Source organism: Prunus persica, chromosome G1 (assembly GCF_000346465.2).
Source record: "Prunus persica cultivar Lovell chromosome G1, Prunus_persica_NCBIv2, whole genome shotgun sequence".
NCBI lineage: Eukaryota > Viridiplantae > Streptophyta > Magnoliopsida > Rosales > Rosaceae > Prunus > Prunus persica.
In genome coordinates, this window is record NC_034009.1 from 45,723,885 (window position 1) to 45,740,335 (window position 16,451).

Sequence of the window (16,451 nt, forward strand, 5' to 3'; positions counted from 1 at the left end):
ATACCAAAATGCAAAAATTTACATAATTGGATGAATGTGGCACAGCCACTCACTCTTATTGCAGGCTTGCAGCTGCTTACGGTACAAACAAGTCTCCTCTTTATTTATTATTATTATTATTATTTTTCGAGTGATACATAAACACAAGGAGGGAACCACACTTAGACTGAGATGGGCAAGCTCAGTGCAATTTATAAAACTTTAACAATTTTGGTGCTAATTTTGTAAAGAAATCGATCTTAGCAAGTGAAAATTTGGCAACCCCACCCTTGTAATAATTGATTGTTTACACTCGAACATCTCTCTTATACAAAGTCATTCAGCCATTCATATATATATAGACACAAGTCGGTTGGAAATTTCTAACTCCGCCGTTACATAAATAGGTCCTTTGGCCGCCGCCTTGCATATGGAAAGCACTTTATCATCAATCAAACCATCAACTCCACATTTCTGATGAAAACCCACCTTCTTTTTCACGTCACTCACTCACTCACTTTTTTCTTTTTCTAAACTATTTATCTTCTCTCTCTCTCTCTCTGCTTTATCGCTTAGCTATAAGTATCACCTTCAGCTAAAACTTCGTTTACACGCGAATCATCCAAAGCCTACCTATATACTGCGTTCTTCTTTCTTCTTTCTTCTTCTTCTTCTTTGTTCTTGTTGTTTTATTTTTATTTATTTTTATTATTTGTTGTTTGTTTTTTTGATCTTGGGTCGATCGTAATGGGAGATGACCAGTTTAAGCTCCCTCCTGGATTTCGATTTGACCCGACGGACGAAGAGCTTGTAGTTCATTTCCTTCAACGTAAGGCAGCTCTCTTACCTTTCCATCCCGACGTCATTCCCGATCTCCATCTCTACCCATATGATCCATGGGAACTAGATGGTATGCACCTACCATATAGTCCTTCACTACTATATTAATGCTACTAAAAAATCTCTTGGCCTTGCCTTAATTTAATTAACTTATGTATTAATTTCATGATGTTTGATATTTAATTGCCGCCCTTTTATGTACAAGCACTTGTGCACTTACATATATAGCTGAAATGAGTAATTGACATACTAATACTAGTACGTACATATTGCACACATAAGTAGGGTACTATTCTCTTGTCGAATTACTTATGTTGTTAAAATAATTGTTTATTGTATGAACTGTGAATATGGACCACACATATTCAAATAAAGTTTCACATGACAAATGGTGTACTGATTAAATCTGATAGCTTAAATCTTGTGTTGCCAAATTGTATGATAAGAGAGTATGTTTTCGCGTATATATGTATCTTGATCTATGCACCGTATGCATATATAAATGTATAGGTAAGGCTCTACGTGAGGGAAATAAGTGGTACTTCTACAGCAGGAGGACGCAGAATCGGGTTACAAGCAATGGGTATTGGAAGGCATTAGGCGTTGAGGAACCAGTGATCACAAGAAGCTCTTGTAATTCTACGCACAAAGTTGGGATGAAAAGATACTTGGCTTTTTACGTCGGAGAAGCTCCAAATTCAGGCATCAAAACTAATTGGATAATGCATGAATATCGTCTCTCTCCACTCTCAGCAGGAGATGGAGCTTCTTCTTCTTCTTCTTCTTCCACCACAACAAGATCATCCAAAAGAAGAGGGCATCTCAAAACAGTTAATAATGCATGTCTCAATCACTACTTGTAATTACGTTATTAATTATTTATTTGATTTAAATAGTCATTTCACTCTATGACATGGTAGCATGCGTGGCAAGTCATGTACTTTATTTATCACGTCATCAAGTAAAATAATTGCGCAGATATGACATTTTTCTTACATGTGCATACCAAAAACAAAAAACAAAAAAGAAAGGAGAATGTGCATGACATAAAATAAATGGAGTTTTATTGATATTTTGGTTTACAAATTTTCTCAGGAATTTAGTGAATACGTTCTATGTCGAGTCTACGAGCGTGATGAAGATGACGACGACGACGATGATGGGACAGTGCTTTCATGCTTGGACGAGGTGTTCTTATCTTTGGATGACCTTGATGAAATAAGTTTGCCAATTTAATTAGCATGGAGAGAGAGAGAGAGAGAGAGAGAGAGAGAGAGCTAAGTGCTCCCTTGTTATGAATTAGCTTTATCCCAATTGTACAATTTCATTACTGGATTAATGTTATGAACAAATTCAAGTGGATTTCACTTATATGTGTACTCTAACAAAATATGTTATGAGTATAGTTTTGAGAATTCCAATTCATACCATCCAATACATGGAACTTCCCTGAATGTTTATTCCAAAAGTGACGTATATATTGAGCGGAAACACAACAGCTACATGCATGTTTTACATATATATTCATATTTCTCACCAAAATGAGACTTAGCTAGGTTTTATCCTGACGTATGATTTGATCAGTATTGTATTTAATACATATGGGACAACAATACGTATTCAATAGTTAATGATTGAGAGGCTCCTAAGAACTTTCAATTCTTCCCTTCCTTACTGATTAAAAAATATCCAATAATTATGTTCGTTCTTCAAAATAACTTAATTATGTGTTATATGAGAGAAGATATATACAACTAAGTAATTTTTATATTAAATATATTATCACGTGATATAACCAATTCACTTACATTATGACACATATATACTGTAACACTTCAAATAATAACATCCCTTGAAGGTTCGTAATACTACCACTCAATAATTTCTTGTATATTACTGTAGAATTTCCTCTTTTCTTCCATTGTCCATGACAGGTGTTAGAAGTTGACTTGAGCTTATGTTGCATAGAAATTTGGTGCACTTGAGATCTGGTAGTTTTGGTCCTCAGCCTTTGTTGGAACTTGGGATGCTCACGTGTAGAAATTATTGTGAGGAGGATAAACGTGAGGGATGAATGTGGAGCCCAGTGAGCACTGTAATGTGTAAGTTTGCAGCTAAGAGGCATTGAGCATACCTCAAAAACTCTTCTTTTTCCTTTTTCTACTTTTATGGCATTCGAGTGTAATATTTTGCACAATGCCAAGCCACAATTGGTATTTTTGGGTGGCCGCTTAGGGCAGCATGACTCATACGTGATGCTAGCTAGCTAGCATTCCCATGCCCCATTGCATACTATAGTAATGGAAAAGAAGTTGCATGGATTGCACTATTTTATTACTTATGTCCAATTACATTTTATTATCTGGAATCCTTATTACGTGTGACGAAACGTAATTTGTTGGAGATGACAAAATAATGTTATTCCTTTAATATATAAGTTTTTCTCAATCTTTTTTCTCAAGTTGCAATCTTCTTTATCAAAATCGTTCAATTTATCTTAGCTATATGGGTTTAAAATTTAATATTACAAGTTAAAGAAAAATGGAGACATACAGTGTGTAAAAAGATTACAAATTTATTGTAATCACCTTATCTACCACTAATTTTCTAAACAAAAAAATAATTTGAAGCATAGAATTTTTCTATATTTTGGGATCTACGTTTGGGCTTAAATTTGAAGCTCATGTATTATTCAGCCTTGTAAAGAGCTATCTCATATAAATACCTCTAATTTTGTGCACGAGTGGTTTGCGATGTTTCATGTGCAAAGAAGGTGTGAAGTGTATGTTGCTATGCTGACACGTGTCTCTTACTTCCAGAAGTGAAAAGTGCACCAGAATGTGACATGTGGGGCTTTGGGACAGGTCATGCGTGGCTCTCTCATTTGAGTCATCTCATCACCAAATCATTTAAGTAGATTTCATACTGAAATTTGTAACGTTGTAATAGATTTGGGTCATTTTACCAAACCACAGCCCAGAAAACGGGGTGGACGTCTCTCCGCACTGGAAGTTTTGCAAGTGCTGTTGCATTAGGGTGTTGGTCTAATTCAGGGGTGCGTTAGGTGTGCAAGGCACGTGAGTTGTTAGTAGTGTATTTGAATTAGTTAGACAGCTGTATAAAGTGTAATAGTGTTGTAGTACAATCTCTGCTTGCTCAGTATGGTTACCCTTTGTCTCAGTGACAACAATTTCTTGAAATGGATTCATCAACTCCCCATCAAAAATCCCGATTCGTTTTCCAATCATACAAATGAGGATCCAGATTATCCATATTTTCCTTCATGACTTTGTCCCATTCTAAATGAACCCCCGTCTTCTTCACTCTCACAAAATCCACATCATGAGGCCTTACAAGAATCGATACGTGGTCACCACCTTCCAAACAGATCACATCGTTTGACAATTGTCCCTGCCAAAGATAACGGTCTTTAAGTCTGGTTGGCAATAGTCTCCGAATAAGCAAATCCGGTCCTGATCTTCCGTATCTGGCAAACACTATATTGGCGTGCAAAGTAGTTTGTTTGGTAAGATTTCTAACGATTATGCCAACAGGACCTTCAGAATCTTCATGTTTTGGGCCAAAACCAAAATAAGAGTAAACGAAGCATATAGTCAACCCTTTTAAATCACGACCCATGATTCTTTGAGGAACTTCAAAGAAGACGATATTGTCCGCATCATTGACGATTTTGAACCACTCAGGAATATCATAAATTCCATTCAAATAAATTCCACCAAATCCGCAAGAAGTCCATCTCTGCACACCAGAAGCAACACATTCTTATACATGCATATGCAATTTACATGGGCCGCATCTGCAGCTGTGCCTCTGTGTGTGTGTGTGTGAGTGAGAGAGAGAGAGAGAGAGAGAGAGAGAGAGAGAGACCTGTTGGATGTTGTTCCTAAAATCGGCAGTCAGATTGGTGCAGCCTTCCATATGAATCCTTGTCATGGAGTTTAATGACTTATCCAAGCCTGGAACCTCAGTGAGTTTGAACGAATCACAGAGATACAATTCTCTCATATTCCACATTTTTGAAAAATCTGGAATTGTTTCCAATTTTGGGCAGCCATTTGCTTTCAGAACATACAAATTCGTTGGTAAATCTAGGATTGCATGAAGTTCTCTGCATGCATTTAAACACAAGACCTTGAGCTTTGAAAGAACAGCGAGACTTGGAATTTTTCTGATGGCTGTGTTATCTGCTTTCAAAATTGTCAATGATACCATGTCCCCTAAGCCATCAGCCAACTTTTCAAATCTTGAACAACCATTCAGTATAAGAGTTTCAATAGACTTGGATTTATAGAAATTCAGTGGGAGATCCCTTAGCATTTCGCAGTCTTCAAGATTTACCAAAGAAAGTCTTCCAAGATCCCCGATGTATGAGTGAACCTTAATCAACTTCTTACAACCTTTCAATATCAACTTCTCGAGATTTGGGAATTTTGAAAAGTCTGGTGATTTTGTTATGTGATTATCATCTTCGACATGAATGATGTCATCATCATTGACCAGATTTTGAGATGGGCGTCGTTCATATCGACAAAGATGGTAATCAATCATATTTTCGTTCATAAATTTGTCCCATACCAGACTAACACCTGTTTTCTTCACCTTCACCCAATCCTGTTTGGGTATTATTTCAATCAAGACTTTATCACCGTCTTGCAATTTGAGCTCGTCATTTGATAACTGTCCCTGCCAAAGATAATAACCCATAGTTCGACAATCGGGTATGATCCTGGCTTCAAGCTCAGCACCCTTGGTCAAGTTTTTAATGCTAATGATAAAAAAGCCTGGAGAGGAAACGAAGAACAAAGTCAACCCTTTAAAATTACGACCAACACTTCGAGGCACAGTGAAATACACAATATCGTCGTCATGGACACAGTCGAACCAATCAGGAAAATCATTTACGCTGAGAAAAATGCCACCATATCCGCAAGAAGTCCATCCCTATACCATGTAGAGCCAAATTTCTATAAGAAATACGTTCTTATTGTATGTGACTGAAAGAGAAAGATGTATGTGCGAGAGAGAGAGAAGGATTGACCTGTAGGATGCTCTTCCTAAAATCGGCAGTGAGTTTAGTGCACTTCTCCATATGAATCCTTGTCATGGAGTTTAATGACTTATACAGGCCTGGAATCTCAGTGAATTTGCCTGATTCACGTAGATACAATTCTCTTATATTTGACATTTCTGAAAAATCTGGCATTTTTTCCAATGCAATGCAGCCATCTGCTCGTAAGACTTTCAAATTTGTTGGTAAATCTGGGATTGCACGAAGATTTTCGCACATATGTAAAGACAAATCTTGAAGCTTTGAAAGACGACTGAGGCTTGGTAGGCTGCAAAAGTAATTGCCTGCAAGATCTAACCTTTCTAAGGAAATTAGGCTACCGAGATCCTTGGGGACTGCATCATTAGTTAAACTACACTTTGCAAGAGCTAATTCTCTTAAAGAGCTTAAACTATGCAATGAAGGATCCGCTTTCAGAGTTGTCAATGATACCATGTCCCCTAAGCCCTCAGCAAACTTTTCAAAACTTAAACCCCAATTAAGTAGAAGAGTTTCAATAGACTTGGATTTATAGAAATTCAGTGGGAGATCCTTTAGCATTCTGCAGCCTTGAAGATTTACCAAAGAAAGTCTTCCAAGATCCCCGATGGATGAGTGAACCCCAGACAAACTCGTACATTCTTCCAATATCAATTCCTCGAGATTTGGGAGTTTTGAAAAGTCTGGTGATTTTGTTAGCCAACGGGAATGACTGAGATTAAGAATTTTCAAATTCTGATGCAACTGTTACACAAAAACAAAATTAGAATGGAAATTAAAATCCAAAAGGAAGGTCTCTGATACAGAAATTAAACCTAAATGAAGAGAAGGTGAAGTATAATATATGCATAGAACCACAAGGAAAGAACCAACAACAACTAGGTTGAGATTATTATACCTTCCAATCCTTCCAAACTATTTTGAGTGCGCTCCGCTGCAGGTCTAAAGCAACTAGTTTTGGTTGCATAGGAAAGTCATCTGGTATGGACTCTAAAGGGAATCGATGCCAGCACAACCATATTAACGTTTTGGGAAAATCTTTGTACTCTCCAGTGAGCTCTACTCCGCTGAGGTGGAGTAACCTCAGTTTTTTCATGTTGGTAAATGCTTGTGCACTGAATCTAGTCCCGTAAGAGCCATGTAGAGCAACTCCTTCAATTTTTTTAGTTCCCTGTTAACAAAAGATACCGAGTTAGAAAAATGATTTACAAACATGAAAATCCGTGTATGTATTAACCAAGAGGTATAATTAATAGTTTGTGTTTGCAATTAAAGCACATATTTTTTTGTTGGTTATGCCTAATTGAGCTTTGATATTAATGGATATAATATAAGAAATAGGTCTAGTGAAGTGAAAAATGGTCTAAACTTGCAGACTAAGGTCTCATGTTCAAATGGCACCTTGGTAGCGTGGATGTGTGAGAACCCCCTCTTTTACTTTGATTTAGCGCTTGTACTAAACAAAAAAAAATAAAGAAATGGAGAAGGACATTTTAATTTATTATAGACACCGGATACATATGCTTCTCTTGCATGATGCATTGGGAAAGTACTTACAGATTCATCGTTCAGTACATTTGTTACGTCTTCATGTTTCCACAATCTACTACATTTTTCTGGGCGGCCATCGACATTTTCATAAACGATCTTTCTTCCCATGTCTCGAAGCAAATCATGCATCCCCAGCTTGTTATACTTACTAAGAGTTACAAGGCACCGTTCGATGAGGACACTGATTCCTATCGTTGCATAAAAGCCACATCCATCTAATATTTTTGTTACATAGTCCTTGTCATCTCCAATAAAGAAACAAGATATATCAAGGAATATCTTTCTCGTTGTATCATCAGGTAGCCCGTCAAAGCTTATTCTGAGTATTTTTTGAATATCTCCATCAAGACTTGTTTGCAATTTCTCCAAATGGCTTTCCCACTCCGCTATGGATCTATTAAACAGAAAAGACCCAACAACTCGAAGTGCTAGTGGCAAGCCTTGACAGTAACGAATTACTCGTTTTGAGAGGTCAAGGTATTCAGGATAACATCTTTTGAAGGCCTGCCAACTAAAGAACTCTAGAGCTTCTTCCTCATCCATTTTTTCAGCGATATATGTGCCATCCACTCCAACTTGCTGTAGCAAATGTTGATTTCTTGTTGTTATAAGAATTCTACTTCCAGGGCCAAACCAATCACGAGCTCCAGCTATTGCTTCTAGTTGGTGTAGATCATCTGCATCGTCAATTATGACAAGTGCTCTTTTACAGGGAAGTCTTCTTCTTATCATATCGATTCCGTTAGCAACAGAGCCAACCTTTATGAGGTCCTCGCTTTTCAAGATATCATTTAGAAGTTGTTCTTGCAAACCAACCAGACCATTACTGCGTTGGTTTGCAAATACTTCCCTCACGTTTTCAAGGAAACTCCTACCTTCAAAGCTACGTTCAAATTCGTTATAAATGGCTTTGGCAAGCGTTGTTTTCCCAATGCCGCCCATCCCCCAAATACCGATCATGCGAACATCATCCTGATGAGAACCTGAATTTTCAATCTGTAAGTGATTACTCAAAGCCTTCACCCGAGAAGTAATTCCAACAGGGTGTTTGATGTCTAATTGGGATTTGATGTCCAACAGCTTATTAACCACCCCAAGAATTTTGTTGATAAACTTTGCTTCATGCCTGGCAATTAAACAAAGAAGCAGAACTACGAATCATTCGATGTGGAACAAACTACAAGGTTAAATTGAATCCCTAACTTAATAATTTAGAATTAAGATATAATTAACAATTAAGATTGGGATTTAACATCAACTGTTAAATGGATCTTACATTATCAAGTTAGAAAGAATGGATAGTTAAAATCAAACCAAACCAAACCAAACCATAGTTAAAAACAAAAACAAAAACAAAAACAAAAAGGACAGAAAACATATGGTTGTCAAGTAAGGAGATGATAATCCAAGGAACAAGAAATTAGTAATTACCCATTGTCAGCATTTTTAAGATCTTCCCCACACAAATCTGCAACTTGAGTGAGAGCCTTTTTCCATCGCTGTACCTTTTCTTTCTCATGTTTACCTTCATGTTTCTCAAATGCTTGTGCAAAACTACCTTTTTGGTTCCGGACATCTGAAGCATCAACACTGTAGAACAATGGAATAACATGTTTCCCCAATCTTTCTCTACACTCCATGATCTTCACCAGCTCGTCAAGACACCAACTGGAATCGGCATAACTCTTAGAGAAGACAATTATGGAGATAATGGACTTGTCGATTGCCTGCTCCAGTTGGGTTTTTATAAATTCCGCTCTTTCTAGCTCGTTGTCGTCAAGAAAGGTGCTGATTCCGGCATCAGATAATGCGGCGTGGAGGTGGCCTGTGAAGCCCTTGCGTGTGTCTTCACCTCTGAAGCTCAAGAACACGTCGTACTTCAAACGTTTTGATGAGGAGGTGGATGTTGAGGATGAAGAGGATGCTTTATGGGCTTTCCTGGCATCCATTAATTGATACTGGAGGAGCTATCGGTTCAGATCAGACCAGCAACAAATTATGCACAAGTTGGCCTTCCGATCCGACTTGAGCAGAAGAAGTTATCAATTATTTTTTCTGGGCAGTGGTTTGTGTGTTGCAGCGCAGATGAATAATTCGAAATACGCATAGTCAAGGTCCTCAAATGTTTCAGTCAACAAAAGCAAAAGTTCCCATGTGGGGAGAACAGTGAAAATATAATATCTTATTGGCTACAGGATCTACTGGACGGCTAAGATTGAAGGTCAGGAAAATGCAAGGAAGCATCGGGGAAAGAGGCATGAAAGCAGAGGGAAGAGACGAGCACAATGTCCACTCACAAAAGAAAAAGAGAAAAGAAGAAGAAAAACACGTCTTGTTTCAGTGACAAAAATTGATGATTTCATTTATAAATTTTTTTTTAAAAAAAAACCTTATGCAAATTGTAGAGAAATTGAGAGAGGTAAGAGAGAATAAGAAGTATAATGGAAGAATACCCCACGATGAGTATTCTGGTTGTATTGGAGTTCTTTTATATGCAAGTTGAGTAAACCGTTCGCGAGACAAGTTGTTGGCGAAGAGATCGGCAAGTTGAGAAGAAAAGGGAACATAGTGCATCTGAAGAACACCTTGGGAAATTAACTCGTGAACAAAATGTTAGTCGATTTCAACATGGCGGGTACGAGCATGGAAGATGGGATTCGCAGCCATGTGGAGGGCAGATATGTTGTCGACAAAGATACATGGAGGGGAACAAAGAGGAATACCCAACTCACGAAACAAGTAGCCAAACCAACAAAGCTCAGCTATAGTGGTAGCAAGTGCGCGATACTCGGCTTCAGAGCTTGAGCGGGATACGGTGGATTGCTCAAGAGTGCCCTTAATGTAGCGATAGATCCTTTTAACAGCTTGGAGGTGAGTGGAACACGGGTGATGCATGAATTGGCACACATGATTCATGGCAAAAGCGGTATCGGGGCGAGACAGAGTGAGGTATTGGAGGCCCCCAACCATGCATCAGTACAGTGTGGGGTCAGAGATCGGATCACCATCATTTGCAGAGAGTCTGGTGGAGGAGAGCAGTGGTGTGGGACTTGGTTTACATGCTGCCATATTAAATTTCGTGAGAAGGTCAGATGTATAACGAGCTTGAGAGAATGATAGACAGCCATTGGTGCGACAAACTTCCATGCCAAGAAAAAAATTGAGCTCTCCTAGCCTGCGACTATCAAAGGTTGAACATAAGTCATCAATGAATTTGTTAACTGCAAGAAGGGTACTATCTGTGACAATTAAGTCATCAACTACAAATTATGCACAAGTTGGCCTTCCGATCCGACTTTAGCAGAAGAAGTTATTTCATAATCAATTATGTTTTCTGGGCAGTGGTTTGTGTGTTGCAGCGCAGATGAATAATTTTGAAATAGGCATAGTCAAGGTCCTCAAACGTTTCACTCGACAAAAGCAAAAGTTCCGATGTGGGGAGAGTAGTGAAAAGATAATATCCTTTTGGCTACACGATCTACTGGACGGCTAGGATTGAAGGTCAGGAAAATGCAAGGAAGCTTAGGGGAAAGAGGCATGAAAAGATAGGGAAGAGGCGAGCACAATGTCCAATTAAAAAAGAAAAAGAAAAACACGAGTCTTGTTTGTGTTTGTTTTCACAAAATTCTTTTCGTTGATTGTTTGTACAAAAATTGATGATTTCATTTGTTTTTTTAATAAAAAAAATCTTATGCAAATGATAAAATTAACCTCAATGAGTATATGCAATCTAACATGAGTAGGTGTTAGTATAAATAACTCAAAATGGAGACATACAATGTATATAAAGATTACAAATTTATTGTAATCACCTTATCTACCACTATTTTTCTAAACGAAAAAAATAATGCATTAAATTTCTATTGAAAAGTTGATATAGATACAAATAATGCAGTTGTATAAAAGATTTTATTGAAGAGAGAGAGAGAGAGAGAGAGAGAGAGAGAGAGAGAGAGAGAGAGAGCTAAGTGCTCCCTTATTATGAATTAGCTTTATCCCAATTGTACAATTTCATTACTGGAGTAATGTTATGGACAAATTCAAGTGGGTTTCACTTGTATGTTGTACTCTAACAAAATATGTTATGAGTAGTTTTGAGAATTCCGATCCACACCATCCAATACATGGAGCTTCCTTGGATGTTTATTCCAAAAGTAACGTATATATTGAGCAGAAACACAAAAGCTACATGCATGTTTTACATATATATCCATATTTCTCACCAAAATGAGACTTAGCTAGGTTTTATCCTGATGTATGATTTGATCAATAATGTATTTAATAAATATGAGACAACAATACGTATTCAATAGTTAATGATTGAGAGGCTCCTAAGAACTTTCAATTCTTCCCTTCTTTATTAATTAAAAAATATCCAATAGTTATGTTCGTTCTTCAAAAATAATTTAGTTATGTGTTATATGAGAAAAGATGTATACAAGTAAGTAATTTTTATATTAAATATATTATCACGTGAATTCATATACTGTAACACTTGAAATAATAACATCCCTTAACAGTTTCGTAATACCACTCAATAATTTCTTGTATATTACTGTAGAATTTTCTCTTTTCTTCCATTGTCCATGACAGGTGTTAGAAGTTGACTTGAGCTTATGTTGCATAGAAATTTGATGCACTTGAGATCTGGTAGTCTTGGTCTAAATGAGAAATTAGCATACCAACTACCAAGCGCTGGCTTTTTATAATTTACTGAAGTTTTAAATATACACCAAAATGTTGTATTTTGCCTCTTGCATTATTTAAAGTGTTAACATAAAATATGATATCTTGAATTGAAAGGAATCATTATGGTGGTTGGCCTTGTACTAGCATAATATTCATGATGCCTTTCTTTGTTTTATTAATTTATTTTTTAATTTGGTTTGAATGCCATGACTTTTCTTGGTAAATTTGCAAAAATTAAAATTAAAAATTGAAAAAAATGGTATATACGTGTTTACTGATCAAACACTCCTTAGTGCACTAGCTGCATGGTAACTTTTTCTATGTTGATCAACTCTCGTAGTACGATGGAGCTGTGTGCATAAAATATGATAATGAATTGAAAAAAAATCCAATAACACAACTGGTATTTTGATCAACAAAAAGAAGGTAGCTAGCTTCAAATATAGTTTTAACAATGCTTTGATTTCTCACCAGTCCCCGTCATTATCAAACATGCATATGTCAAATGACATCAAAGTTATATAAGTGGTACTAAAAAAATCAAATTGTAGGCTAACTTCTTTAGCAAGGGAATGACCATCATATTTTTTAAATATTATTTCTTTTTCTTCCCGGAAAATGTGTAGTTTCATAAACTTCTTTATAGCAAGGGAATGACTTTTGCTCATATGCTCTTTTGCGTTTTGATCCTCCAAGTAATTAAAAAAATATTATTTTAGTTTCGTTTTTATTTTTCAAGACAATCCGTGTAACTAAAAAAAGATGAGACAGTAGATGACATGTGTTGTCATGCCATATGATATGTATTCGTATCAATATGTTGGTAAACAAATTAGCCCCATAGCATTATTACACTAAAAAAAACTCATCCGTAGTTTGACTTCATTTTAGGTTTGTGTTTTTTTTATCATAAAAAATACTACTCATTGAAGGGGTGGCAGAAATTTTCATCATCTCACTAAAACATTAATTTGAAAAGAAAAAAAAAAAAAAAGAAAATAAATCGAATTTAAGAAATTCATTCACCCCTATAGTCAACAACTCAATAAGGAAATGAACCGTTGAATTCTGTTCAATTGAAGTTGAAGTGAGAAGATTTTGGGGAATTGAGAGAAAATGAGGGGAGAAATTTAGAGGATCCAGCTGCTTTCCCAACACCAATCATTTTCGTGGCCCCAAGAGCGTTGAAATGGTCAAAGGGTGATGAGAAACTGACAAGCTAAGAATTCCTTAGAGACCAACCCCCCACAAAAAGAAAAAACAAAGGGTTAATTTCTGCATTACAAGAATTCCTGAGACAGGCAATCATCATGTGACACGTGGCTCCATTGCTCCCATTGAATTTGCACATTTTTTGGCTACAATGCCGCGATATTGCATGGTTGTTTCAAAGGCGTAAACCCTTAGATTTTGAGCAACAAGGAAGGAAATAGGGATCGACAGAGGAGAAGAACAAAGAAAACAAAAACACAAAAACACAAAAAACACAAAAAAAAAGGAAAAAAAGAGGAGAAGAGAAGCGAAAAGGCGAAGCTGTCTTTCTTCTCTTCTTTTCTTTTCTTACTATCAAATCTTTCTTTGTTTTCCTCCATCTTAACATCACAAAATAAGTGAAGTTACTATAAATTTTTAATAAGGCAGTCCCTTTTAATTCCAACATTTGCTGCCGTTAGGTGTCAATCATGACTTCGAGCAAGTTTAGAAGAGCCTTGGGGGCGGTGAAGGACCAGACGAGTATAGGCCTAGCTAAAGTTGGTAGCAGCACATCTCTGGCGGACCTAGACGTGGCCATTGTGAAAGCATCGAGGCACGAAGAGTACCCGACAGAGGAGAAATACATACGAGAGATTCTGAGCTTGACATGCTACTCGCGCGCCTACATCAGCGCCTGCGTCAACACCATCTCCAGGCGTCTCAACAAGACCAAGAACTGGATCGTTGCCCTCAAAACCTTAATGTTGGTCCAACGGCTGCTGTCCGAGGGCGACCCGGCTTATGAACAGGAAATATTTTTCTCCACAAGGCGCGGCACTCGCTTCCTCAACATGTCCGATTTTCGGGACGCTTCCACGTCCAATTCGTGGGACTACTCTGCGTTTGTGCGCACGTACGCCTTGTATCTGGATGAACGGCTTGAGTTCCGAATGCAAAGCCGGCGCGGGAAACGTAGCGCCTTCGGAATCGACGAAGAAGAGGATCCTCAGGAGCCGCCCCATAATTATGCTAACCAGCAGTCATGTCCCAGAGCCACGCCTGTGCATGAGATGAAAGCTGAGAAGCTTTTTTCTAGGATGCAGCATGTGCAGCAGCTCCTTGAGCGCTTCTTAGCATGTCGCCCAACAGGTTTCATCCAATCCAGTTGCCATTTACCATTTACCATATCCATAACGCACGCACCTGCATGCAAACGTTTCATCCATGCATGCATGGCTGCGCTCCTGCATTATCTGTTCAATCAAATCAATAATGTTAAGGAGACAACATCATTTCTATAAGAAAATCATCTGCCACATCATATTATCAATTAAATACATAGTTTGTCTAGAAGGGAATACATTGTAGGTCAATCTTTGGTACTTGGTACATTGTCGATATTTTGTCAATAGTCTTTTGATATTAGGTAACATCGATAAAATATTGACAAGACATTAGATATTAGGTACTGTAGATTAGTATTCGATACTAGTCAATCACTCTATTTTATAATTACTCTTTTTTTTTCTTGTTTCGGAGAGCATTACTCTTTTCTTTCATGAACAATTAATATCATAATTCATCGTTTCTAACATTTTTGTTGCTTTTATGTGCAACCAAATTGGAACGTACGTACAACAGGTGAAGCAAAGACCAACAGGGTAGTAATAGTGGCGCTGTTCCCAATAGTGAAAGAAAGCTTCCAGATATATTATGACATAACAGAAATAATGGGCGTCTTAATCGATCGCTTCATGGAGCTGGAGATCCACGACTGTGCCAAGGTATTCGAGATATTCTGCCGCATCGGAAAGCAGTTTGATGAGCTGGACACATTCTACAGCTGGTGCAAAACCATTGGCATTGCTCGCTCCTCAGAGTATCCCGAGGTTGAGAAGATTACACCCAAGAAACTGGAGGTGATGGAGGAGTACATACGCGACAAGTCAGCCTTGGCGCAGGGCAGGAAGTCGGTCAAGGCGCTGCTGGAGCAACAGAAGATTGAGGAGATAGATCAAGAAACTAATCGGGACGAAGAAGAAGAAGATATGAATGCCATGAAGGCCTTGCCACCACCTGAAAGTTTTGTTGAGGAAAGCAATAACAAGGAAATAGAGCCAGTAAAGGAAGAAGAAACTAAGAAACCGCAACAAGAAGAAGGGGACCTGTTGAACTTGGGAGACGACGCTGTGTCGAGCGAAGAGCATGCTGACAAATTGGCGTTGGCTTTGTTCAATGGCGCTACTGCAGAGGCAAAAACACGCCTTCCAGCATGGGAAGCCTTTGCTGATGAAGCTGATTGGGAGACGGCGTTGGTCCAGTCGGCCAGTCACTTGTCCCATCAGAAGGCGTCCCTCGGAGGCGGCTTTGACGTTTTGTTGTTGGATGGAATGTACCAGCAAGCTGAGATATCAGCGGCGATGGCTGGCCCAGGATCTGGAGTGAGTGGAAGTGCGAGTAGTGTTGCATTGGGGTCAGCAGGACGGCCTGCAATGCTAGCATTGCCTGCACCACCATCATCATCAGATCATCATGATTCTAGTAAATCAAACGTACACGTGGACCCGTTTGCTGCCTCGTTGGTGGTGCCGCCGCCTTCATACGTGCAAATGTCGGACCTGGAGAAGAAGCAGAAGCTGTTGGTGGAAGAACAGTTCATGTGGCAGCAGTATGCAAGAGATGGGATGCAAGGGCAGCTTGGATTGACAAAGCTGCAACATAATCCTCACAACATCAACATGGGAGGTTACACACACACCTACTGACGATGACTTAACTTAATTAACACATTGGTTGAGTTGTTAATGGTCATTAATTAGGGTTTAACCAACCTCCATGTGAATTTGGACATATTGTTTTTTCCTCTTATTTAGGTGAGGTTCAGTTCGTTAGCATTTTATGCTGGTAGGGCAAGTGAAATATGCAAAGGATTAAGGTAATCCATGTATCATCGAAGTATGAAAAAGGTACTAAATGGTCCACATTTATATTTATATGCATATGCATATATAGATGGCCCTCTTGGCAACCATCGTTTTGAAAGCTATCCTTGCAAACTAGAATGATTGTTTTCTGCCTCTCACATCGGTCCCCAATACACATGTATACAAAACACAAGTACAGGCAGACA

At 38.1% G+C, this 16,451-nt stretch overlaps 3 protein-coding genes across 5 annotated transcripts; 2 read left to right on the forward strand and 1 right to left on the reverse strand.

Moving 5' to 3' along the window:
• LOC18791802 (NAC domain-containing protein 104) lies at positions 348-11,454 on the forward strand. Of its 3 annotated transcripts, XM_020566409.1 has the most exons (4): positions 350-889; positions 1,330-1,658; positions 1,915-2,063; positions 11,380-11,454. In XM_020566409.1, exons 1-3 carry the CDS (start codon positions 727-729, stop codon positions 2,053-2,055), a joined length of 633 nt encoding a protein of 210 aa, XP_020421998.1. In that variant the 5' UTR covers positions 350-726; the 3' UTR covers positions 2,056-2,063; positions 11,380-11,454. The 3 variants fall into 3 exon arrangements, with proteins under 3 accessions (XP_007224294.1, XP_020421998.1, XP_020421993.1); XM_007224232.2 differs by lacking the exon at positions 11,380-11,454 and having other exon boundaries at positions 348-889; positions 1,330-1,649; positions 1,915-2,204; XM_020566404.1 differs by lacking the exon at positions 11,380-11,454 and having other exon boundaries at positions 351-889; positions 1,915-2,204.
• LOC18788576 (TMV resistance protein N) lies at positions 3,914-9,768 on the reverse strand. Its single transcript, XM_020566393.1, has 6 exons — positions 8,870-9,768; positions 7,445-8,564; positions 6,786-7,058; positions 5,879-6,631; positions 4,708-5,781; positions 3,914-4,578 (listed from the first exon to the last, which is right to left on the reverse strand). The coding sequence occupies exons 1-6, from the start codon at positions 9,385-9,387 to the stop codon at positions 4,039-4,041; spliced, it is 4,278 nt and encodes a 1,425-aa protein (XP_020421982.1). The 5' UTR covers positions 9,388-9,768; the 3' UTR covers positions 3,914-4,038.
• On the forward strand, positions 13,810-16,328 carry LOC18791828 (putative clathrin assembly protein At1g03050). The gene is made up of 2 exons (XM_007221998.2): positions 13,810-14,470; positions 14,963-16,328. Exons 1-2 carry the CDS (start codon positions 13,810-13,812, stop codon positions 16,084-16,086), a joined length of 1,785 nt encoding a protein of 594 aa, XP_007222060.1. The 3' UTR covers positions 16,087-16,328.

Excerpts from the sequence above, each read along its gene's own strand:
- LOC18791828 (XM_007221998.2), top strand. The coding sequence starts at position 13,810 with ATGACTTCGAGCAAGTTTAGAAGAGCCTTGGGGGCGGTGAAGGACCAG. Across the intron at positions 14,471-14,962 it reads CTTAGCATGTCGCCCAACAG|GTGAAGCAAAGACCAACAGG; the intron begins GTTTCATCCAAT and ends TACGTACAACAG.
- LOC18788576 (XM_020566393.1), bottom strand. The coding sequence starts at position 9,387 with ATGGATGCCAGGAAAGCCCATAAAGCATCCTCTTCATCCTCAACATCC. Across the intron at positions 8,565-8,869 it reads CTTAAAAATGCTGACAATGG|GCATGAAGCAAAGTTTATCA; the intron begins GTAATTACTAAT and ends TTTAATTGCCAG. Across the intron at positions 7,059-7,444 it reads ATGTACTGAACGATGAATCT|GGAACTAAAAAAATTGAAGG; the intron begins GTAAGTACTTTC and ends TTTTGTTAACAG.
- LOC18791802 (XM_020566409.1), top strand. The coding sequence starts at position 727 with ATGGGAGATGACCAGTTTAAGCTCCCTCCTGGATTTCGATTTGACCCG. Across the intron at positions 890-1,329 it reads TGATCCATGGGAACTAGATG|GTAAGGCTCTACGTGAGGGA; the intron begins GTATGCACCTAC and ends ATAAATGTATAG. Across the intron at positions 1,659-1,914 it reads ATCTCAAAACAGTTAATAAT|GAATTTAGTGAATACGTTCT; the intron begins GCATGTCTCAAT and ends AAATTTTCTCAG.